Source organism: Ochlerotatus camptorhynchus, unplaced genomic scaffold (genome assembly GCF_037179485.1).
Source record: "Ochlerotatus camptorhynchus isolate MF236.1 unplaced genomic scaffold, CSIRO-AGI_Acam_v1.1 ptg000466l, whole genome shotgun sequence".
In the NCBI taxonomy this organism is placed as follows: Eukaryota; Metazoa; Arthropoda; class Insecta; order Diptera; family Culicidae; genus Ochlerotatus; species Ochlerotatus camptorhynchus.
This window is the reverse complement of record NW_027040952.1, coordinates 107-25994: the sequence shown is the minus strand read 5'-3', so window position 1 is coordinate 25994 and position 25888 is coordinate 107. Positions and strand designations below refer to the sequence as shown.

The window sequence follows — 25888 nt, the reverse complement described above, 5'->3', positions numbered from 1 at the left end:
ACGGTCCGAACCCACATCACATTTACATCACCACATTACGAGAGAAAATCTCTTCGCTTTGGAGCCATCCACGCAGCATCTAATGGTAAGATTGGGTCTACGATACGAGGCAGTCGAGCTGACGAGCTCGCTTCAGTGCGCGGAAAGACGCTACAGAGTCCTAGAGGACTGGTGCATTTTTATCTGTTTCACGTTAATTTATTAATTGTCATTGCATAAATGCAAATATTTGTAGTAAGTCGATTAAAAACCCATGATTGGTATCTTGTTGTCTATGAACTTGTTTTCAGGGCATCAAAATATACATTTTCAACTGTAAACAAAATTAATATGAAGACATTTGGTACCAAAATTGCTGAGCTATTCTTTTTTGAAGTAAGTGGTTTGAAAAAAACGGGTCCCACGATATTTCATCACTGCTTTGACCAAATCGGCTCATTTTTGGGGTGAAGACTCGTTAAACAGGTCCCGTATGCATGACAAAGGCCAATTATTGAAAATTGAATTAAAAAACAATATGTTTATACTTTAACTATTTTGTTTGTATTACTTCTGTGTGAGCGTAATATCCGAAGATGCTAATTTCAAATAACAACTAAAATGGTCATTTCTAGATAGAGCTGGAATTAGGGCCTAACAGCTTTTGTAAACAATGACTTCTATCAATGATTTCTAGAAAATCAAGGCTCGCCCACGCAAATCAACATCCTCATCGGGTAGGAAAAGACTTGCACTATCCGATGGTTATGTTGGTCTGCGTGGGCGTGCCTTGAGTACCCAAAAATCATCGATAGAATTCATTGTTTACAAAAGCTGTTTCGCCCTAATTTCAGCTCTATCTAGATTTGTCCTACAGCTGTCTACAGCAGCAGTCGATTTTTTATTTCGGTGTGAACCACGCGATAGCCTGTTTTCGAGACTCGCTATTATATAGTTGCTCTTTGTTCGTTGCTAGCAGTTCGGTGCCTTTTGTTGCTACGGTGCAATAAAAAACACCATCAAGTGTAGCTTCAGCCCTGGTGATGCTAAACCAAACATCGGAGAGATTGTAAATTTCGCCAAGTCACTCGACGCGGATTCGGCTGAAATGGAAGCTGTTTATCGCATTGGTGAGGAAAGGGGAGTCTTCATGAAGTTCAAGTCAGAGGAAGCGATGCTCCATGCTCTGACATACAATTCGGAGGATTTAATCTTCCATTATGCGAATGAAACGATGGCAAAGGTACGCATGTCACATGCTGGTGAATTCATCCAATATGTGCGTGTGTATGATTTGCCATCAGAGGTACCCGACAACGAGCTGAATAAAGTGTTGATTAAATATGGAAAAATTAAACGCATCATCCGGGAGAAATTTCCAACTGATCTGTGCTCTGAGGTACACGCTAAATTGAAAGTACCCATTAATGGTTGAAAAAGACCCATTTTAAAGAAAAGTGGCTTAACTCATTAAATGAGTAAATTTTTTACCGATTAATGAGTATCTGTTACCCATTAATGAGTAATTGTTAATCAAGGTTACTGATTAGCGCACTGAAACGACGGTCGGATTATTTTCCCATCGCGGTAGAAGAACAGCAGCAATGTGTGTGTAGAGATGAACTAGCCTAAGGCTAAAAATCTCTTTAGTGCTTTAAAAAAAAAAATCAATGTGTGTGCAGTTCATTTTTCGTGTGCGATCGCTTATATTGACGAAGCAATTCGTGTTATTTTGCTTCTCCCACCCTTCCCTTCATTCGCTGAGTAAAGGGTGTCCACGATGAAATTGCCACACACAAAATTGATTCGCAAAATTCGAGTTTTCATCCGGTTGCCATCAAATTTTCAGGGATTGAGAAACAACTATTAAACTTCATTTTACCATTTTACTCGTATTTTATTTACAGTCCATACGCAAATGCCCGCACCTTGGCCTTAACCCCGGCCATACGATTCTGCACAACCTGTGAATCAACCGTTTTTTGCATGTAAACCCATACTTTCTTCAGTTCCTCGACTGTCTTCACTACCTTAGGTCGTTTAAGAAGGTGCTGCTTCATAATCGCCCAGTACTTCTCGATGGGGCGGAGCTCCGGAGTGTTGGGAGGGTTGAACATTTTCGGCACGAAATTGACCTTATTGTCCGCATACCACTTCAGCACGTCCTTGGAGTAGTGGCATGAGGCCAAATCCGGCCAGAAGATTGTTGGGACGTTGTGGGCCTTCAGGAGAGGAAGCAGCCGCTTCGGAGGCACTCTTTTGTGTACACCTGTCCGTTCATCGTGCCCTGGGTCACGAAAGGTGCACTCCGCTTCCCGCACGTGCAGATGGCTTGCCAAACCAGGAATTTCTTCGCAAATTTGGACATCTTCTGAGTGCGGACATGCTCCGGAACGCTAAACTTATCCTTGGCCGTGAAAAACAGGTTGCCGGGGATCTGTTTGAAGTCGGCCTTCACATATGTTTCGTCGTCCATGATGCAGCATTCAACTTTCGTCAGCATGTTGAGGTACAACTTCCTGGCACGGGTTTTGGCGGACTTGTTCTGCTTCTCGTCGCGATTAGGGGCCTTTTGTACCTTGAACGTTCGAAGCCCAGCCTTAGTTTTGGCCTTCTGGACAAAACTTCGGCTTAGGTGCAGCTTCTTAGCCACATCCCTAACGGAGTCGTTCGGATTTCGGTTGAAGGCCCCAACTACGCGGTTGTGATTTTTGGTGTTGTACGGAATACTTTTTCCTTCACTTCTGGGCTTCCGATCGGTGGTCAACCGTTCCTCGAACCGCTTAATCACTCGCGACACCGTGGAATTCGCGATTCCCAACGTTTTAGCGATGGAACGATGCGAGAAATCCTTGTTCTCGTGATGAATGCGCAAGATTTTATCACGCACGAGCTGTTATTTCGACTCCATTTCCGCGAGTTTTGATCACAGGACTTTAAAACTTGCAGGATGTAAATAATGCACTATGAACTAAATCCACCCAAATTTTCATTAAATTCTACCCAACGGTTAAAAAGTTAGAGCAATTTCATAGTGTGGCAATTTCATCGTGGACACCCTTTAAGGTTCAATTCACTTTGATGCTTTTTGGAAAATTTCAAAAGCAGTTTTTTCCGACGCATTATTTCAGATTGCAAAAAGCTCGCACTATTCGATTCCTTTTGATATTTTACACAAAATGACGCGAGCTTTTTGCAATCTAAAATAATGCGTCGACAAAAACTGCTTTTGAATTTTTAAAAAATGCATCAAAGTAAATTGAACCTTAACCACGTGCACCCGTTGAGCATGGGTCACTCACTCTCAAATTTCAAGCAACGCGATCCCAACAATCGTAGAATAATACACCCGGATTGATCCTCTTCATGAAGAGCATCATTGCTATTATCGTTCATGAACGAGGTTTTTGTGTGGTTGCTTGTGATGACGAGTGTCTTGTTTTTGATAGTAGATTTACATGAGCTAGTGCGAAAGGGATTTTTTGTTTGTTTCATTTACACAAACATTAATGAGAAACATCGTTAGAGAAAAAAAAATAGCTTCCCGACGGAGAGACGTTGTCAGCGCCAATACGCTTTGTGTGACATCATTAGAGCATATTCAAATATTCTTCGTGAGGATCAAAGCATGAGCATCGCGTTGATGCGAAAAACAATTCGCATCGTCATGAAGACTAAAGCATACGAAGAACGCTCTCCACCTCTCGCGATGCGAACGATGAAGAGAGGAAGAGCACGCAGTTTGAAGGTTTGAGTGGTGCATCGGCACTCACACTCCTCACTCACCGAGCATTCTTTACGATTTGCTTTTATGTGGGCATCCACATCATTCAATAGTTTTTCTGTGATACCGATACTTGAGTACCGTCGCACACGATGAACGAATATAAGAGAAATGAAGAAAACATCAGTAACCTTGTTGTTAATCATTAATGGGTAACAGATACTCATTAATGGGTAAAATTGTTTAATCATGAATGAGTTAAGCCACTTTTCTTCAAAATGGGTCTTTTTTACTCATAAATAAAGTACTCATTCAAGTTAGCGTGTATATACATGGATCCGCGGTATATATATGGATGTGAAGAAGGAAATCCCCACGTCATTACATTTCTTCAATAGCAAAGGAAATATATTTTATGATGGCAACAAAGATAAATGTTTTCTGTGCAAGGCGGACGGACACCGGAAGCTTTCCTGCCCCAAGCGGAAGGCTCGGAAGGAACCGGAGAAGCAACTTAAGGAAAAAGGAAAGGAGCAAAGTGAAAGAAAACAAAACAGCAGCAGTAGTATGTACCTAATTATAAATATCTACTATGGAACCTAATTGTGTGTGAAATTTCATATCAACCCGAAATGATATGAACAAGGACTATGGAAGCAAGGACAACCAAAAATGCACCAACACTTTGATCTTCTGTGCATCAAACCAGTTCGTTTGGCTAATCGATCTTGGGGTTTTGAACACCGTCCACTACCGAAAAAAATTCGGTTCATTTCTGATTGGATGATTTCGATGCTCTCTCAATCACTGTCCAGATTGCATCCACTGTAGATCTCCCTTTTCGGAATCCAAACTGAATCTTCGACAAACCATGCTCACTCTCCGTACATTTTGTCAGCCTGTTGAGGATCATTCTCTCCAAGTTCCGAGTGTATCCAGCAAGCATCTAGGCCTATGGATCCTGGATCACCCAGTGGCTTTCCTGGTTTCGGCAACAACACTGTATCTTTCATCGGTCTGGGAAGTAACCTTTCTTTAGAAATTGCAGCACCGTCCTGAACATGTCCGAAAACGCCTGTACCACCGTTTTCAAAGCCACATTGGGGATACCATCCGGGCCGGGTGCTTTCTTCACCTTCAACCCTTTCGCCACTGCTACGAGTGCCTTGGAGACTTGTACACCTTCACCGTTGTTTTCCTCTGCCTCGCCGTACGATATAGGTGGCCAGGTGTAGGTGGCTCTGGGGAATGTCACTCAATGATGACTTTCTGCTTGTCTGTTCACATTTAAGCAGGTGTCGTTAGACCTCTGATTTTCGCCATCACAACTTGGTATGCGTCGCCTCAGGGGTTGCCATCAGCGTCTCGGCACAGCTCCTCAAATCGCTCTATACACTTCCTTACACTACTCTCTGTCTGCTTCTGTTATGTCTCTCTGAGCGCGTCTTCTGGCTCTGAGACAACTGGCAAGGATGGCACTGAGTTCCTCGTTCCACTAGTAAGCTGGGTGCCGTCTATTCTTTGGCTCTAGTATCCTCGGCATAGTTGTGTTAAGTGGACCCCACACGATTGTTTTTATTGACAATAATCGTATTGTCAATACATTTTATATTGATGTCAATACATCGATATTGACACTATTTCTGCATTCACATCTTCAATATTATTGTCAATAATTCCTCTTCGTGCCACGTGTGGGGTTCGCTTAAGATGCCCTCGCTAGATGTTCAGGTCCGAAGAACCGCTGTCTACACGAAGTTCTTCCACAAAGAGATTCTTACCGAAAGCCTTCGTCTCCCACTTCCGCTCACTAGTTTTCGTTCTCCGTTTTGCCACAGGATTCCATTGGCCGATGCTATACTGGATCGCCTGATGTTCGCTATGGGTGTACCTCTCACACACTCTCCAGTTCATGTTTGCCACCAGCGACGGACTGCAGAAAGTGATGTCGATAATGGATTCCCAGCCGTCTCTGCGAAAAGTACAGCCTAACTTGCAGTTATCCAAGAGCTTCCAGTTGACTATACCTTCTACATTTGCTGCTCCACTCCACTGCCCAAGTATTGAAATCTGCTCCGATGAAAAGCGATCTCCGTCGAATGAGTTTTTCAGTAAGTCTATCGAGCATCTGGTGGTACTGCTCCATTGAGCATCTGCATTTGAAGATTCCATTAACTTGTGTTATCACAAAACCTTCGTATGAGCTTGCAACCACTTCTTGAATGGGGTATTTGCAAGCAAGGCTCGGTAGCTTAGCGTTACCGTTTCTGCTTACTGCGCAGTAGGTCGGGAGTTCAGTTTCGAACGCTTTTGGATACGATTGTGTTTTAAGTGTGTTCTCTGTTTTGTGCGTGCGTTCGCATTCATAGTTTTCCGCTACATTTGCCGGATTAGCGCTGGCACTCTGCCTCCCGGACGGTTATACGTGTGTGATTGGTGGTTTTCTCGTTTTCCGAGAAGTTTTTAGAATCGAGAAGAAAAATATGATTCATCATGTTTGCAAGCAACAGAAGATTTGACGCTATCTGCGTTGTTTGAGTTTTTCTCCCGAACCAGAAATTTGTGGCATCGCAAGTGATAATTTTCATTATAGTTTATTTACGCGGTGATGATGTTGGTTAACTCGTACTTTACAACCGGTAAAGTATCTGCAGACATTGGTAATCCTTGCACTGATGGTAGGTTCCATTCACATCACATCACATCACATCACTGCGCAGTAGGTCGGGAGTTCAATCCCAGGCCCATCTCCTTCCTTGCAATTTTTCACTATGCCTTATTCTATCACCAGTAGATTTAAATAAAAAAAATTGTGCTACTGAAAAATGTGCTTGGTTTCCCGCATAAATGCGAACCATTAATTGACCTAACCAAAAATGGTTGAAAATTGTTTATAATCCCTGCTAAACTTTAACTGAAATGGTCATGAAACTTTATATGAACGTTTGTGTGATAAAGTTTTAACCTTGTGTACTAAGGTTTTTTGGAAGTGAACCTTACAAATAATTGGTTGTTAAGAACTTTTACCATTCCAAATTCTTGTTTTCTCCATGCATTTTTGGGAAAGGAATTATATTGGAACCATTTTATTTATGATTTGAGAAAATTATGGTAGTCGGTAACGTTTATAGATGGTTTTGTAACATCCATAAACTTTATGTGGAATATACTGGTTGCCTGTAAATTACTGATTATCAATTCACGATATATTCCACGTAAAGTTGACCGATAATACAAAACCATTAATGCCTTACTGGCTACCATAACCATTACAAATAAAGTTCTCAAACAATAAGTAAAAAGGTTCTAATATAGTCCTCTCTCCGAAAATGTATGGAGAAAACAACTATTTTGAATGGTAATGGTTCTTAACAACCCATTATTTGTAAGGGAAGTGAACCAAACATACATAAGGTTAAAAAATTATCACACAAGTTTAGCAGGGATTATAAACAATTTTTAACCATTTTCGGTAAGGTCATGTTATGGTTCGCGTTTATGCGGGTTTGGAACTGTTTATAATGGAAAAAGCTTTTCTCGTGCTAATTTTGATCTCTGTTTGTGCTGTTTATGTGCGCTCATACCCACAATTACCCACGCGCTCATACATACATGTGCGCTCATACCCACATACCCACGCTCTTTTCGCTTGCTTTCGAGAAAATTGAGTGCCGGAGACTTTAAAACATACACACAGCACCGAGATGTTTTTATGACACGTGGGCAGGAACTCACGGTCTCCCAGTCTTGGTGAGTTCTTTGCCGTTAATGTTCACGAAAAGTTCACTATTTTGCCATACAGAAATTCAAAACAAAATTTTTTATGGGTGGATCTGGACAGTTTTTGACCTGTTTCATACGACCGGAAGGTGTATGCTGGTCACAAAACCGTGTCAAACTGATTTCCTACGCAATTAGTCAATCTTTGATGTGAATTTCGCTAATAAACACGAGGACCCGAGTAGCACACTTTCATCACAATAAGTTACAGCAACTTGTTTAAGACTGAAATAAGACGTATATAAGTTTCTACCATTGATTTGTGACAAGCGTGCTACTAGGCGAGCATTTCTTATAGCAAAACTTGCCATAACAATGGTCATTTAAGTAAACAAACTTACACCTCTTCCTACTGTGTCACCTATGTATTAGGCACCTCGACACAGCACAACCTTTTTTTTATTAGCTGTGCGAGTGCATCCCTGGTTGTGATCTAGTTCACATCCCTGCACTCAACCATTGTCCTTCTTCAGCTCGAACAGCATCTCGCCTTTCTGGGTGCGCCTGGTATTCACTACGAGAATTCAAAAACAAGTCCAATGATAGACATATCGAGTGCCCAGTATCACATTGGTCACATCCTGATATGCTATGGGTTCCCCCAAAGACGTGGCCAGTTTTTGACTTGGACCAAAACCCATCATGCGACACATCAAATAACATGAGAGTTCAAAAACAAGTTCATTAGTTATGATGTCAAGTGCTCAGGATCACATTGGTCACAACCGACAAAGTTCCGCGTACACCGGAGCATTAAATAACGAGGTCTGAAATATGAAATCATTGGCGATAGTATCATAGAGGTAACTCAAAGACTAGAAGGTCCCGAAAAAACATGCTCAACTTTTTGGCTCAGCTCTGGTACTATGTTTGGTCCGAAGCTAATCGATACACCCCTCGAAACATAGGAAAATCCACGAACCCCTCATTTTATCTGTCAAACTTTCATAGCGAATCAAAACAAATATAGTGTAGTACTAGAATGTCGACTAGAATGGGGTGCGTTAATCGATTTGCTTGGGAACAATAGGCTAGTCAAGTAGTGAGCCAATTTTAAATCGTTAGTTTCCATCGGTCGATACACACTAAGATTATTTTACCGAAATCTATGAAATTTTACCGAAATCTCAACAGCTGAACGTTCGGTAAATAGTTCGGTGATTTTTTACAGATTTTCTGTGATTTTTAACAGATATTCGTTGAAAAATTACCGGAAATCTGTGAAAAATCACCGAACTGTTTACCGAACGTTCAGCTGTTGAGATTTCGGTAAAATTTCACAGATTTCGGTAAAATAATCTTAGTGTGTAGTATTGTGTTCCCAGTCCCATCTAGGTCACAACCGTGCCTTCGGGGATGCCAAAACCTGACACGACCGAAACCCTTCATACGACACATAAAATCGCTTGAGACTTAAAGTAATAAACATTTATGGTGATTATATTTAGTAGCAGGAACCACATAGACCATGTCTCTGGAGCTCCTCAGGATGTGGTTCATGGTTTATGTGGTTCCTGCTACTAAATATAATCACCATAAATGTTTATTACTTTAAGTCTTGCGATTTGATATATGGAGAATAATGAGTAACCATTGAGTAATGTTACCACATTGGTCACAAATGCTCGGAGCTACCTCAGGGAATGTTGCCAGAATCTAAAGTCACATAAAATCACATCAGAATTCAAGTTTGTGATCAATTGCAGCCATTTAAAGCGGCGAAAGTCACATCGATTACACCCGGGCATGTTCTGACTGCTTCCTGGTTAAAGTTTGCCTTGGGCCAAAACGTAATGCATGAACATTCAGACACAGGCTCACATATGTATCATTCATAAATTATCTTTTTCTTTTCCCTGACTGCGAAATTGATCAATTTAGTGGGAATTTAATTAAGTAAGAATGGGCAGATAAATTCATTTTTTTTATCTGTTTCAGTTCTAAAATCGATATTTTTCTTAAAATGTTAAAATATTTATTGTATCATAAATATTTGTTGCATAAAAGAAATGTGGATGCAAAATTGGTTAAAACTTCTTCAATATACCGAACCTGATACCGAATAAGGAAAGCTATGCAATTCCCGAAATGAAAATTTGAAACATGTAGCTGATAACTTATAGCGTCAACCATGGGGGAATGGATTATTATAAGTCTGAGAACACAAGTGACTTGCACGTAACTGCACAACTGCAAGAATGTTATCTGCTTATATCCAACCACAACGTGCCCGCCTGATAATGAACTTGTAGAAATACTAACAATCATTCGTATGAATGAGCCATTCACATCATCTAACGCCAACATCCTTCGGCTATGAGGTAAACTCACCTGAGCTGACCAATTGACCGTGGACCGCGGTCGCTGTCAACAAGGCCAAACCGACTATAGTTTGTAGCAGGTTCCATCGCACGCTGCGATGCCGATTGTTGCAGGTCATCATCATCTCCTATATGGTAATTAATGGACAAGTACTAAAGCTTCACAATTTAACAAGCTATTCGTCTTCAATGAATCACGGCACGCTGTTTCTCGCACGTAGAACCCTCTTAACAGATGCACTATTGAATAGGTTGCTGGTCAAGTCGCGTCGGCATCGTATCACATCAGGCCGTTTAGCTTTTTGCTGTATCTTTCAACGGATCAGCAGCTCAAGGACCATCACCTATGGAGCACACAAACAAAACATACTTTTAGTGAACGGTAGTGTTGAAATTCTTAACTTCTTATGTATTGAGTTCAATCAACTCAATCCGATATGAGAGCGCTTCTACAGCCGATGAGTGACTTCTTTTACTGCCGAAATTATATCCATCGGTACCCTTCAAATGCAACGCGGATCGCCGGTTTTCAAGGTTGCATGCTCATCGATGTGAGAAAATCGCACCTCCGCGTAGATTGTACCAGTTTGTTATTGTTGCCGCATTAACTACAAGTTTTACGCTTCAGAGGCTGGCAAATTATTTATTATCACATAGCCTTACCTACCGGTGTGGTATGTGTAAGTACGCATACGATATGTCTTCACTGAGCAAATGTCGACAATTTTCATGTTCAACTAATTCAATTTGCTTATCGTCTTGTGTTACACTTGTAGACTAGAAATGGACTAAATTATTTCGCGTACACTTTGTACGTTCACATGTTTGCTCATGATATCATCTCGTCACAGACAATTCAATCAAAAAAATCATGGCACTTTAAAGCTAGCATTACAGTCGTCAAATGTGTTTTCGAAAACAAGGCAATTATTTTCGTAGGCGAAAACACAAGTTAGGTATCAAATAGCGAAATATAGACCCATTCTATGAAGTTCTTCACCACGACAATTTCAACTACATTTCTTATTTTCATAGTTGATATTTTAAGGTAATAAGATATACTTTAGACATAGCTTACTTTAGATTGAAAATATCACAGTAATTTCAAAACAGAAAATGTCTATTAAAATAGGCTTATTAGTAACTAAATTCATAGCTATTGATTGGAACACAAAGTCAATCATGTCTACTTTCTATTGATGCACATATCATTGCCATATAATGAAGATTATTATAACTTTTAAACGAAAATAGTAATCACGGGCTGTGAATGTCACGTCCCCTGAAATCTATAGACATTCATCACTCTCAATCGCAAACAGTCACGTATTGTTTATCGAAATTCGACTTTATTGATCCTCGTGCCAACTTTTTCACTCTCACCTTTCCATCGTCACCCGAACACGAAACTGCATGCACAGTTGACATCGACCAGCCAAACAGCATCTTATTGATATAGCCTTCCTTCCGTATAAACTTTATCAGGAATCCAGGTTAATTCGCTCTCCGTTCCGAGAGAGCATAAATAAAGCAATTAGCATTTCGCGTCCAAGAACGGTTGTCTCATAAATTTAAACATTCAAAAATTATGTTGCTCTTATGACCAAATCGGGGCTTCTCATGAAGTCACGCAGCGTCAGATTAGGCGTGTCTGTTATTGCTGCATGCGAACGAAACTCGTTTCTTGATGTTTTTGATATCATAAAGTATTAAAATCAACTGGACCCAGCTGGTTCTTATAAAATATCAGCATGACAATGGATATGGGAAATAGGATGTCGGCGCCAAGGGTCTGATACACAGCAAAAAAATAATTTTGATATCACATCAAAGTGGATGCACTTCAACCGTGTCAAAAATTTGGTGTAATAGGGGAAATGGCACTAATGTTGGCCTATGGATCTAAGATTGGGCCCATCGCTAAAAATCTGCTGTTATCTAGCTAAACGCGTCATTGGGACGGTACTAATGGATATTTTTGGTCGCTACTGAAAATTTAGTCGATTGCTGAATTTATGTATGGGCCCAAATTAGGGGCATTTAGGCCGACATTACATCTATTTCCACTATTACTTGCCAAAAAGGACAGAATTATCATGAATACAGTGCATGAACTGACATTACGCTGCTTTTACTGCATTTGTTTTTTTTTGTGGCCATTAAAATTACATGAGATTTTTATCATGATTGATATTAAAATGATGAAGTAATGAAATTGGGTTGTTAGCGGAATGCTAAATAAAACAGCAAAAAGGGTTATCTTCCATTTAATTCCACTTAATTTTGGTATCCATGACAGATACGTATTTCGTCGAAATACGTATCTGTCATGGATACCAAAATTAAGTGGAATTAAATGGAAGATAACCCTTTTTGCTGTTTTATTAAAATGATGTTATATTGAAATTTATTTTTTGCTGTGTATACACTGCAATGGTAAAGGGTGTATTCGATAAAAATTGCACACACATGTTTACTCACCAAAATTAAACTGATTATCTGATTTTCTTGAAATCTTAAAGAAATGATATCCTACTAATGAATTATGATATACAAAATTTGTTTTTTTTTCAATTTCGTCCCCCATTCCAAATGCCCGCACCTTTCTTTTCACTCCATCCTTCAAATTTTGTACAATCGATTTTCCCAGTGTTTTTGTTAAAAACACCAAATTTTCTTCAACTCCAGCTCTGTTTGCAAAGTTGTGTCCTCATAATTACCCAGAATTTTTCAATTGGGGGAAGTTCCTGTGAATTTGGTGGGTTCATATCTTTTGGCACAAAATTGACTCCGTTGGCTCGGTACCATTCCAACACGTTTCGAGCAAAGTGACAAGACGCTAGAACAGGCCAAAACAGAGTTCATCCTTTGTGCTTTCTTATTGCATAAATAAGGCCATTCTTTCTTTCTTGGCAAGAGACGCACTCTTCTTGTGTAAATCGCACCGTTAATTGTTCCGGAAGTGATGAAGAGAGCGCTTATTTCACCACATCCGCAAATCACCTGCCAGATCAGGAACTTCTTTGACAATTTCGATAATTTCTTTTTTCGAACATCCTCCGGAACATCGAACTTAGATTTGGCAACGAAATATTATTGCCCAGGAAGATGACGGAAGTTGACCTTAACGTAAATTTCGTCATCCATCATGATGCAACACGATTTGGCGAGGAACTTCGTGTAAAGTTTCTTTTTTGCACCTTGTAAACATTTAACCTAGCACACTTCATGGTTTTCTGCACAAAACCAACAGACACCTTGGAGTTGTTAGCGACATCTCGAATTGACATGTTTGGACGGTTCTCAAACTGTTGCACCACTTTCCTGGCTATTTTACTATCCATTGGACCACTTTTACAACCACTTCCTTCCTTCCTTCGGGCACTCAGACGCTCATTGAAGGTTCTTATCACACGAGACACAGTTGTATTTGCAATTCCCACCGATGGATTGGACGTCTCTGGATTGTGATTGTAAGAGCACAAAATTTGTTCACGGCCAATTTCTTGTTTCGATGACATGGCTGGAACTACTGAATGCATAACTATGAACCTTTACATATGTAAACAATACACTATGCACAAATTTTCAGGTTTTTTACTCATACGGTTCAAAAGTTACAGAAGATTATCGGTGTGTCATTTTTATCGAATACACCCTTTATACAGGAATTTATGACCGCTGTCCGATTTAAATTTATATGTTGGACTTTGAACCGGAGAAACAAAAACATGGATGTATCCACCGTTGTTCTTGATCTGTGTTATGGTCTCAAATCTTGATGCCCCACCTCATTCGCTTTTGTTTTAGGAGCCTAGTAGAGTAACAGTGAAAGTTTGAAGGACTTCTGTTGTAGCAGCAATTTACACAAACAGAAAGTTGGTTTGGTTGCGATCTGGATTTGCAGGAGAATTTTGAAGTTTGAATGGGAAACGGATAGAACATTTCATTTTCCAGTCAATAAGTTTCTCGTTAGAGCAGTTCCACGCCGAATAACGAATCTGAAAAACTCGACCTTTTTGGAGTTGCATAAAATTTTGTATAAATAATTTACAATTTTACAAAAAATCGGCCATTTTGGATCTTGTACTTTTTTTAAAAGGCGTCTTTGCCATTTTTTCAATTAATTGTAGCACGAAAATATTACTTCTGATCGAAATGAAATCTGAGGCAAAGTTGTAGTGAAAAATATACAGTTTTGATCAATGATGTAATTTTGAGTACGAATTCTAAAACATTGTTAAAAACTCAAATAGGGTGCCGACTACCTGAAAAAAAGTAGAAGGGTCTGTGCCTAGGGGCACGAACGGATGCTTGACGTAGGACCGCCAGTGGACGGAATAAATGTGAAGCGCATTTAGCTCTTTTAATTGATCAATTATCTATTATCTCAACTCTTTCCGTTTTTGAATTTAGGCGTACCAAATGTGTAGTAATCTTTTTCAAAGAGAAAGTTGATTAAGAGAATCAATCAAAATCACTTGCACCCCTGCTTCCAAGTTTTGTTACAAGATTACAACTCTGGAGAGCATTTTGTGTGGTCGTTGGGGGCTTGTGGTTCTGAATATGGACAAACAAGCACAGGTAAATTCTATTCCAACTCTTTACTGATGTAAGCTTGATGGCCCTGAAAAGGGCCGTTTTATTGAAGAGGACATCCATGGCCGCTTACGCTTGGCGTGTTTAGTGTAGGTGACAGCATCACGGACCTCATTTTCCAGGAACACCTTCAGCACACCTCGTAGATCAGACCGGAGATACGTTTGACACCGCCACGGCGAGCCAGACGACCGATGGTAGTTATCTCGAAGAATTTGCGTTTGGTTCTGAATATGGCGATGAGTGTGCAAAATAGTACGCAATTCCATCCTACCTATTCGCACGCGCCCGAGGATCGGAGGCGAATGTCACTTCGACTTGTTTCGTCTACTTACTACTCTCTGACGACTGTGCTGGGGAAGCAGCATATGCATGTAGGTAATTGGTGGATTTGTTAGCTAATGCGACGCTTTTGGACAATGCTGGACATTTACCAGTTTTTCAATAGTTTCTTGTTGAAAATAAACATTTGGAAACATTTTCATCGATGCGCAGCCATATTTCTGATCGATTGGTGATAAAATTATTGAAATTGGACCAGGGGCAGCTGAGGTATTAACGTTCAAAATCTTTCTTAATTTGTTACATGTTTAATTTTCGGTTTTCACAAAGTGTACCCCCATATTGAAATCAAAGACGTAGTCCTACGTCAAAACCTGGAAAACAGGGAATTCATTTTTGGACCTGGAAAATCAGGGAATCTCACGGAATCTCAGAGAATTTCATTCAAATTCAGGGAAACGTTTCTTAATCACAGAATCTTATCAATAAGCATGACGGATTGCTCAAACATCTTTATTACTCGGTGTAGGATGGTTACAGTGGCGTGAGTAAGTGGGGGGGCATGCGTCATGTCCCCAATGACTTGTGTTTCATAACCCATGCGCCCTCCTGATGTCCCTCATGCTAGACCTTTACTGTTAACGCCCTCTTATTGTACACATTAGAAAAAAAATCAAAATTCCATAAACATTACACACGCCTTTCTTGTGATGTATCAGCAAGTTGAACAAAAAATTTAAGTTCTCTGAGACAGCCACCGTGGACAGTCATGAAATGTTTGACCAAATTGTAATTATTAGCTTAAATGCCTTCACACAAAACGATCTTTAAAAACTTGATTGATTTTCTAATGTTTATGTAAAAGTAAATTCGTCGGAGGAATTACATTATCATTTTATTTTATTTTGAATTGCAACAAGCAACAGGGAGCGCTAGGTGCATTTAATTGATATTGATTTTTTTTTATGAAAAACGCTTGTAAAATAAGGAAATTGGAAGTGTGTTTTTTAATATCTCTGATGCAACAGGAGGACTACGATTGGAAACTCGGAACATGGAACTGCAAATCGCTCGGCTTCCCGGGCTGCGATAGGTTAATCTATGACGAACTTCAACTACGCAACTTCAAAGTCGTAGCACTGCAGGAACTTTGCTGGACGGGACAAAAGGTATGAAAAAGCGGGCATCGAGCGGCTACTTTCTACCAGAGTTGTGGCATCACCAAAGAGCTGGGAACCGGCTTTGTAGTGCTGGGTAAGATGCGCCAACGCGTGATTGGTTGGCAGCCGATACCTTTTCTTCAACTACAGCATCATCAAAGTGCACTGCCCACACGAAGGAAGACCCAACGACGAGAAAGAAGCGTTCTATGCGCAGCTGGAGCAGGTGTACGACGGCTGTTCGCAACGGGACGTCAAAATCGTCATCGGCGACATGAACGCTCAGGTAGGACGGGAGGCAATGTATAGACCGGCAATCGGGCTAAACAGCCTGCATGCTGTATCGAACGACAACGGCCAACGATGCGTGAAATTTGCAGCCTCTCGGGGTATGGTAGTTCGAAGTCCTTTTTTCCCTCGCAAGGATATCCAAAAAGCCACATGGAGATCCACCTGACCAACACACAGGACCAATCGACGGGAAATTCTTCTCCGACATTATCAACGTCCACACGTACCGCCGCGAGTCAACATTGAGTAATTACGGGACGCCGGAGTTGCCCAGGACTACGCAAAGAAATGACTGGTTTGACGGCGAATGCAAACTGTTCGTAGAGGAGAAGAATACAGCACGGGCGAGAATGCTGCAACACCGCACGAGATTTAAAGTGGAGCGATACAGACAAGCGCGGAACAGACAAAACTTGGTTTTCCGAAGGAAGAAGCGTTAGCAGGAAGACCGAGATCAGAGGCGATGGAAAATCTGTACCGCGTAAACGACATACGGAAGTTCTACGAGAAACTAAATAGTTCGCACAAAGGCTACGTGCCGCAAGCCAATGTGTGCAAGGACTTGGACGTAAACCTTCCCACGAACGAGTGTGAAGTGACTGAGAGGTGGAAGCAGTACTATGACGAGCACCTCAAAAGTGATGCAGCAGATAACGAAGGTGGCACGGCAACAGTCCTTGGAGCACGCGCAGAAGACGACAGGCTACCGGCCCCTGATCTTCAAGAAGTTGAGGAGGAGATCGGTTGGCTGAAGAACAACAAAGCAACTGGTGTAGATCAACTACAAAGTGAGCTATTAAAATACGGTGGTGAAGCACTGGCTAGAACGCTGCACTGGGTAATTGCTAAGATTTGGGAGGAGGCGATATTACCGGAGGAGTGGATGGAAGGTATCGTTTGCCCAATCAACAAAAAAGGGCGACAAGTTGGAATTGCTGCAACTACCGCGCGATCGCACTGATGAGCGCCGCCTACAAGGTACTCTCCCAAATTCTATGCCGCCGTCTGTCACCATATGCAAGAGAGTTCGTGGGGCAATACCAGGCGGGATTCATGGGTGCCCGCGCTACCACGGACCAAATTTTCGCGATTCGGCAGGTTCTGCAGAAATGCCGCGAATACAACGTGCCCACACATTATTTTTTTCATTGATTTCAAATCCGAATATGACACAATCGATCGAGATCAGCTATGGCAGACTATGCACGGGTACGAATTTCCGCACGTACTGACGCGATTGGTCAAGGCGACGAAGGATCGAGTGATGTGCGTTATTCGAGTATCGGGGACACTCTCGAGTCCCTTTGAATCTCGAAGGGGCTTCGGCAAGGTGATGGACTTTCGTGTCTGCTATTCAACATCGCGTTAGAAGGTGTGATCAGAAGATCTGGGATATACACGAGTGGCATGATCTTTAGGAAGTCTTGGCTTCACCGATGACATCGACATCATGGCACAGAACTTTGAGACGGTGGCGGAAACGTACATTAGACTGAGGGCTGAAGCTAGTCGGATTGGACTTGCCATCAACGCATCAAAGACAAAATACATGAGAGGAGAGGATCTAGGGAAGACAATGTTAGCCTTCCACCCCGAGTTCAGATTGACGGTGACCTGGACTATGCTCGTGGAGGACCTACGCGCCCTTGGTGTTTTTTAATAGAAGGTGTTGCGTACCATCTACGGTGGAGTGCAGATGGATGACGGAACGTGGAGGAGGCGAATGAACCAGGAATTGTACCAGCTGCTGGAAGAACCATCCATTGTCTACAGTGCAAAAATTGAGCGACTAAGGTGATCTGGGAACATCGTAAGTATGCCGCACGACGACCCAGTAAATGGTTCTCGAAAGCGACCCAACAGTAGCAAGAAGAAGAGACGCGCAGAGGACAAGGTGGATTGACCTGTGGACCTGGCGAAGTGTGGCCACGGATCGCATAGAGTGGAGACGACTTCTTCGGACACCAGAGAACAACAAGGCCTAAGCCTGACTGGTAAAGTAAGCTGCAACAGGAGGGCACCATGGGTCTTTGTTTAAATTTGATATTTTTTTACTTTGATGACATGCATGCTTCTGGATGGCGTTATAATGTTTTATGAAATTGGAATAGTTTGTTTGCAACTCGGGGCGCTAGGAGCCTTTATTTTATTTATTTTTTTCATAATTTGATTATACTAATGCAACTGAAAGGCTTTTGTAATGTTTGATGAAATTGAAATGTCTGATTCTGATGCAACAGGAGGCACTAGGACTCTTTAGTTGAATTTGATTTTTATATTAATTCTTTGATGATATACAGTGTATCTCAAAATTGAGCGTATACTTGAATGGGCAATTTTTTGAAAGACAATTTGCCGTTCGTGCGCAAGCATAGGGGCAAAGTCATCTTTTGGCCCGATTTGGCCAGCTGCCACTACTCCAAGGTGATTCTGGAATAGTCTGCTGTCAACAAGTTCGATTTTGTCTCCAAGCTAACAAATCAAAAAATACTGGACAATTTCAAAGCAGCGACTTCGACGAAGGGGCGTGGCAGTCAAGGACATCCAGCAAATGCGGGCAAAATGGAAGAAATTCGCTGATTCCGTATCGGTTTCCACTTTGCGGGCGCTGAGGACTCCATCAAGAGGAAGGAAGATTTCGTTCGAACTGGAGAAATGTAACACTCTAATGTTGTAATTTAGAAGTTTTAATAAAAGTACTGTAAATCAACAATCATGAATGAACTTTTTAAACTTATTGAATCACGAAGTATAGGTTTTTGTGTGCGTACCAATTTACTTTTAGTCAGCTTTTAAATACAAATTTCACCCTGAACAAGTCTCTAATGGCTTAAAATGTGTTAAAGAAAACATAAAAACACTAAGCGTTAGTTCAACACAGGTTACATTAAATTCAATTTTCAACAAGACGTTAACAGCAGAACTTGATGATGATTAGTTTGGAAAACTCTTGACTGCAGAATGAAAGCTTAATATGTTATCAGACTTATTTCGCGACAGCTGAAATGAAAATGAGTTTTCATAATGATAAGAACAGCAAACTTTAATGTCGATTTATTACCATTTTGTGAACTGCCTTTGCTCGGGCACATACTGTACATTTATATTTACTACAGAGGTGTTACCACTAAATTGCATGGGAGAAAACATGTGCCGACGTGCTTCCCCCTAACATTTTCATGGCATTCATCACCTCTGGATCTGGGCAGTGGATATGCAGCAGTGGCCGCAAAATCTCAGATTTTCGTCACAAAGAAGACGATGGACCTGAATTTGCTCAACCAAGATTGCCTGTAAAAACGCATACTACCGTTCATTAGGGATTAGGGCACACAAAGGACCTGTGAAGTTTTAACCAGATTTGGCAAGCTTTCTTTACAGCTGGGAGGTATTTCAGTGGTACCGTGACAAAGAAGTGAATTTTGTCTGAAAGGACATTATTCTACCCAATTGCCCACAATTTCGCCCAATCGAGAAATTTTGAGCAACTATCAAGTGAATGTTGAAGAAGGCTGATAAGGTGACTCGGAATGCTACAGAGACTGATAGATGTTGGAACGAACTGGCCACTGATACAAATAACAATGGAACTTTCAAGAAACTTTCGTGCGAAGAAATGCGATTTTTTCATTAACCGAATAGAACAATTTAGGGGTGTGAAAGGTCAAAAAAAAATTGACATTTTTCTTACGTTTTAAAAAATGTCGAATTTTTACAAAGTCGTATGAACAAAACGCTTCAAGACCGTAATAAAAATAATAATCCTATCACAGCATTATGAATATTCAATCCAAGAATAACCAGAAATTAAGACCGTGTAATTATGACTCTCGTAGGATTGCTTTGCGCGTAACAATAAATAATAAATTGAAGAAAACATTAATTAATTACAGTAATTTGAGACTGGGTTGGATTAAAATTGCTTTACTTCAAAAAGTCAGATTTTCAGATTCAACAGTTCACAAGTCATTTTTTCATACAAAAATATAGACTCCTTAATTTATACCATCAAATACAATAATGTTCGAAGATTATAAAACTATTATTGATAATCTCACCTGAATGACTGTCACGTTTAACTATTTTTTTTTCTTCCTCCTGGCTTATCATAAACTCATCTGCCTTATTTTTTCACATATCATAAAACACGTCTATTGGCTTTATAACAGACAATACACAAACCAGCGATAAGAGATAAGCGCATGTGCTTCACTCTTGAGAGGCAAATCTCTTCCCTTTCTGCCCTCGAAAAGCACTTGTGTCACCTAATTATTCAACTTGTCGATCTCAACTACAGCACTTCATTCGATTGCTCACTATCTTAAATGCCATCCGAAATAAACCCGCAGTGGCTTGTCTGTTGCTACGTAACAGTACATCAAAAAATCACATTGACATTCACATGACAAAATCACACTTTATCTTCAACTGCTTATTATTGCACTACATCCATCTGCGCAAATTACACGAAATCATATTTCACCATCAAAATTGGTCAAACGGCAGCGTCTTCAACCTCTGATGCTTTTTTTTGCTCTGGGTGGTGAGTACATATTACCGGACAGGTGTTTCCGACCACGCGCACTGGCTTAGAATTTTGCGCGCGTTTTCCCTGCCTGCAGAGAAGCGACTGTTGGCTGACTCTTTTCAAATGAAACAAACCCCGGCGCGGTGGCTGACCAGACCACTCTATCTCGCCGACGATATGCGCGAACGCGATCAGCTGAGTTTGGCGCGACGATGATTCTTGCCTGGAACGGGTTTATACAATCAATTCGCTCTTGATGCGCGGAATGGTGATGAGGGTGGTGTGTGTAACGATTACCGTTACGCTAATCGAGACAGTGTATTATACTCCCTGATCGATTCAAGGCGCATCACGCTGTGAACTAGCGAGAATAATACTTATTTATAAAGTGTAGCCATTTAGGCGCAAGTAGCGATATGGGTAAAATAACCAATTCAGAGGTTCTCAATCTTTCGCAGATTGTTACCCACTTCAAAGGAATTTTATAATCTTATGATTTGTTAAATAATTGTTTACTTACTTATGTATCCTACACTCCCTTAATGGTGCATGGGGTCAACGCGAAGGATTTCCAGCCTGGGCGACTGTCGTCTTCCTTTATTTCCTTGTTGAAGCTCCGCCACCATGAGCCGCTGCACAGTTCGAAAAAGTAGTGTAAATTTCTGTTCAATTACGAATTATATGCCACAGGCATCAGTTGACGAAGACCTGCATTGACCATGATTGGTACACACAGTTGTACACACCAACTGCTCATTTGTTAATAACTTTTCACTCAGTTGTTGAAATTTGTTTTTCTTTAAAGTAATTGATAGATTAGGATCATAGTTTACTATAGATATACAAAGAGTAGGTAAATCTTAACATTTGAATCAACGCCAATGATTTTTTACACTTTAAGTCCGAAATGTGCAGCGAGTATTTCTTACTACAATTTTTACAACGCAAAAATAAATACAGTTTATTACTAGAATTAAAGTCTACTTGTTTTTACGCATCTATAACAAGCTTAAACTCTAGTCTATCTACTGCTTCAAAATGAACTATGTTACGTCAACTGTGTGCGAAGTTATTAGCAAATGAGCAGTTCGTAACCAAAACTGTGTATGCCAAGCATGCCTGCAACTTTTGAGTGTTCTCTGCTGATACACACCACGTCTCACTGGCGTTTAAAAACAGAGTTTTCACGTTTAAATTTAAAATGCTTGATTCGTGCAGCTATGTCGGTCTTGGTCCCGCCGTCTGACGCTATCTGGCTGCCAAGATATTGTAAACTTTAGACTTTCTCCACTGCTTGCCCCGCTACCGTAAAGTTAGAAGGGTTGTCCGTGTTGACATCCAACGATTTGTTATTGTTGACGTTGAAGGTGAGGCACACCGCAGAGGTACGTTGGGCTAGGTAGTTGAGCTTATTCTGTATATCAGAGCGTCGTTGGGTTAATAGCGCAACATCATCTGCCAAATCGAAGTCGGTGAGGTGCTCCATAGGGTAGGCTGCCAAAGTAGACCACGATTTGGTATACGGTCAATTGCACCTGCCATGATCTCGTCGATTACGATGGGGAACAGTAGCGATGATAGTATACATCCTTGCCTCACACCTGCTACCCGGATAGGGTCGGACAAGGCTCTACATGTGAAAGCCTCGTACTGCACTTCGTTTAAGTTGGCGATTTTATCCGGGACTCCTTTACGTCTCAGGGCGTCCCACAGATTGTGGGGATTGAGTCGATCGAAAGATTTTTCGTAGTCATTGAATACCATATAGAGAGACTGACCTGAGCAATGCATTGACCTGAGCGTGACAATATGGGCCACACAAGATCATCCAGCACGGTGGATGGGCCACACAAGATCTGCCTGCTGCCACCGGAGAATCGCGTCAATCTTCGTCTGTATTCGATGTATCATAACTTTGCACAGAACTTTTAAAACAATACACAGTAACATAATGTTTTGCCAGTTGTGGCACACATGCAAATCCCCCTTCTTAGGGACCTTAACTAAGACGCCTTGTATCCAGTCGCAGTGTCACAGATATTACAGAATAGTTAATGCAACATTTATGCGGTTAGAATTGGGTCTACTTTGAGCATCTCTACTGATATGCGATCGACCTCGGAAGCCTTGGTGGATTTCATACTTCGGCTAGCTGCTTCAATCTCCTGCAGTGATAGGGACTCGGCTGATCATGTCGAGATGTTTATGGCTGGCTGGACATCGAAACTAGAAGAAGTTGTTCGAAATGCTCAAACCAACGTTTCAGCTGATCAGTGGAGTCGGTAAGTCATCCTTACTCATGAGATATCGTAGAGAAGGCGGATATCGCCAGTTGTTGCGACTTTCTCCCCTTCGTTAGACAGGGAGTCTACCAACCCACACTTGTCCCACCTGCAAGAGCGTTTGACTTACTTCTCTAGAGTTGAATACCGTTGACGGCCTTCATTCTTGGCTCCTCTGGCTCTCGCCTGCTCTATCGCGGTTTTTGTCTCTCTATGCCACCAGGTGTCATCAGTGATCCACTCTTTTCACTGCGTGCGCAGCTCACCCAGGTTGTTCTCACTTGTCAGGCAAAGGCATTCTTGATGGCCGTTCACTGTTCTTCTACGCTGCCACCTTCCGGAGCACCCGATGCTCGGGTCTCATGTTCTTCAACGAACAATCTTTTCGCAACTTGATCATCTAGTCGATGTGTATTGAATCGGCGTCCGAGCCTTTTCTCCCTCCGCTAGATCCGTTAAATGCGTAGGTGGATCCACCAGAAGGTGATGGTCAGACGCGATGTCGGGGCTGCGCTTGTTTCGGACGTCAAGAAGACTCCGTCTCCATTTTCGGCTGACACAGATGTGGTCGACTTAATTTTCGGTATATCCATGACGGGAAACCCACGTGACTTTGTTCGCTGGTCGATGGGGAAAGAGCAAGATCACCACAAAATTCTGCGAACAGCTCACCGTTTTCGCTCATTTCTCCTAGACCATGGTGTCCCATGACATGCTCATAGTCCGTGTTGTCATAACCGATCTTCGCATTGAAGTCACTAGTGTAGATCTTGATGTCACCCTTTGGGACTTCATCCACGACGGCATTCAGTTTACTGTAAAATTTCTCTTTGTCCTGTAGCTCGGCAGCATCGGTTGGCACATAACATTATGGCAAGGTTTCGATTATGAAAATGACCTATGAACGGGAGATTATTCATTTCCAATCATGATTAAGTATGTCAACACTCATTGTGGCACCAAAAACGCAATGACTGAGTTCAAATAATCATTGAACATATTTTTTGCAAAATTATGAAGCGATCTAACTGGCAGAAGTAATAAACCATTCGAATTTAATGGACATGGATACGCAGAAACTAGCCCGTCAAACGCCTAAATGTATGTATCTCATTCGTGATCATAGATGATAAATAGGGTGGGTCAATCTCTAATCAATCAATTTTGGACCTACTAAGCACAACCCGTCCTTTGCCTCTATTTTTCGAGTGGGTTGCGAAAATCCTGAATCAACATTCTTACAGACCCCCTTGACTCTTGGAATTTGTAGAAACAGATAACAGCGCGACAGATATGATATCGTCCTCTTCCCTCGGCTGATCTTCAACGTCCGCGTGACATCTGTCATGCTGACACCTGTCAATTATTGAGCCCTGGTGGTAAAGTTTGCGGGGAACTCCCAACAGTTTCAATGTGTACTCAACAGATAACATTGCCATCACATAAGGGTGGTAACTATATGCCTTGTATGAGGAATTGATTAGCGGGATATCTTGTTAATTAGATATCTTTGAGTCCATGCATTGTGTTAGCGCAGCACTTTTAATTTTTTGTAGATGGACTGAGTTCAATGCACTTTTTCCTCCACCAACTCGATTGCAAGTGTCAGACAGTTTACAGCTTGTTGATCTCAGGAAGCTGAAGGACCCGTAAGAGGTATGATCTTCTTCATCGTCACCATCATTATCTACCGCTTTTCCATCTTCACTGTGTAATCCGTCACTGCATCTGTGTAATCATCTACACGTAGTTCTTCCTCGCGACAGTCAATCGTTTCATTGTTTGGATTCTCGTTTTATGGTATTTCGAAAAGGTTATTCAACGGGTATTGTCTTCATGCATTAGTGCAGATCCAACTATCATTCCAATGTTTTTCCACGCTTTCTGAAGGACAATTTGGGACACCTCCATCCATGCATCTTGATGCCAAAACGTGATATGATTGAGATTTGTTTGCTTTAGACCCTGAACTGTATCGTGGTTTCCAAAAAGGATCTCATTAAGGTGTTTCTCTCTTCATACTTCATCTTAATTTTCAAGTATATATATAATTTCGACGTGAAGCAATCAATCATACGTTTGGTACGATAGTTTAGTTCAAAAGCTACAAAACAAAGTCGCATAATATGAATATTTACATCTATTATTCTCAAAAACAAAAGAAGCGATCCTAGCGAATCCATTTTGGATTTAACAATCACCCCTATTCTGTATTTCGTTTCGAACGAAATTCTCATACAAAAAAATATTTTTTTTAATGAGAATTTCGTTCGAAACGAAATACAGAATAGGGGTGAATATCTCAGCAATGTGCAACTATTTATCAAATCCAACGGTACGTATGGAAAGTTGAATAAATTTAGAAGTAATCTTCGATTTTTTGTTCAAACCCTTTAAAAAAAGAGAGCTAAAGCGCAGGTTGTGCTTAGTAGGACGGAAATTAAATCTTAATGCTACATTAAACTATTTCTAAACCGTCCCGCTAACATTATGCAAAGTGAGCCAATCAATCTCAATTCGTAAATCTACATACTTTTGTTATTTCTCCTATTTTGCTCCATCCTATCACGCATGCATAACTGAAGTTGAATGTAATGTCAAATATGTAATTCATATTTTTACTACCTTAATTATGTCATTTATAACAATTCTATTCAGTTCAGTTCCTCATTCAGCTTTGACATGAACATGCCTAAACTCACTAACCACCATCATGGTAGCATTCTCCATTGTCCCTTTTTTTGCTACTCTCTATACTGCAATAGAAAGGGGCGGAGTTATGCTACAGACATGGTCCTTGCGCACAAGCCATGACGCATGTAGGGACAAATTTTCCCTCATTAAATTAAATTGATCTGTTATAAAAGCGACACGCATCACATCTAGGGCAATCATTTAATTCGAATACTTCCGGTCGTCAGCAGTCCGCCTTGGATCCGTAA

The 25888-nt window shown here is 41.1% G+C and overlaps 1 protein-coding gene across 1 annotated transcript in view; it reads right to left on the bottom strand.

Annotated features, from left to right (window-relative positions):
• Positions 1-20806, bottom strand: part of LOC135712206 (uncharacterized) — a 35608-nt gene extending 14802 nt beyond the window's left edge. Inside the window, exons 1-2 of the mRNA XM_065235167.1 lie at positions 20195-20806; positions 9815-10148 (exon numbers count right to left, since the gene is read on the bottom strand). Coding sequence (XP_065091239.1) covers positions 9815-9929 — 115 coding nt within the window. The 5' untranslated portion in view covers positions 9930-10148; positions 20195-20806. The remainder of the gene's footprint in view (positions 1-9814; positions 10149-20194) is intronic.
• Positions 20807-25888: the final 5082 nt, after the last annotated feature.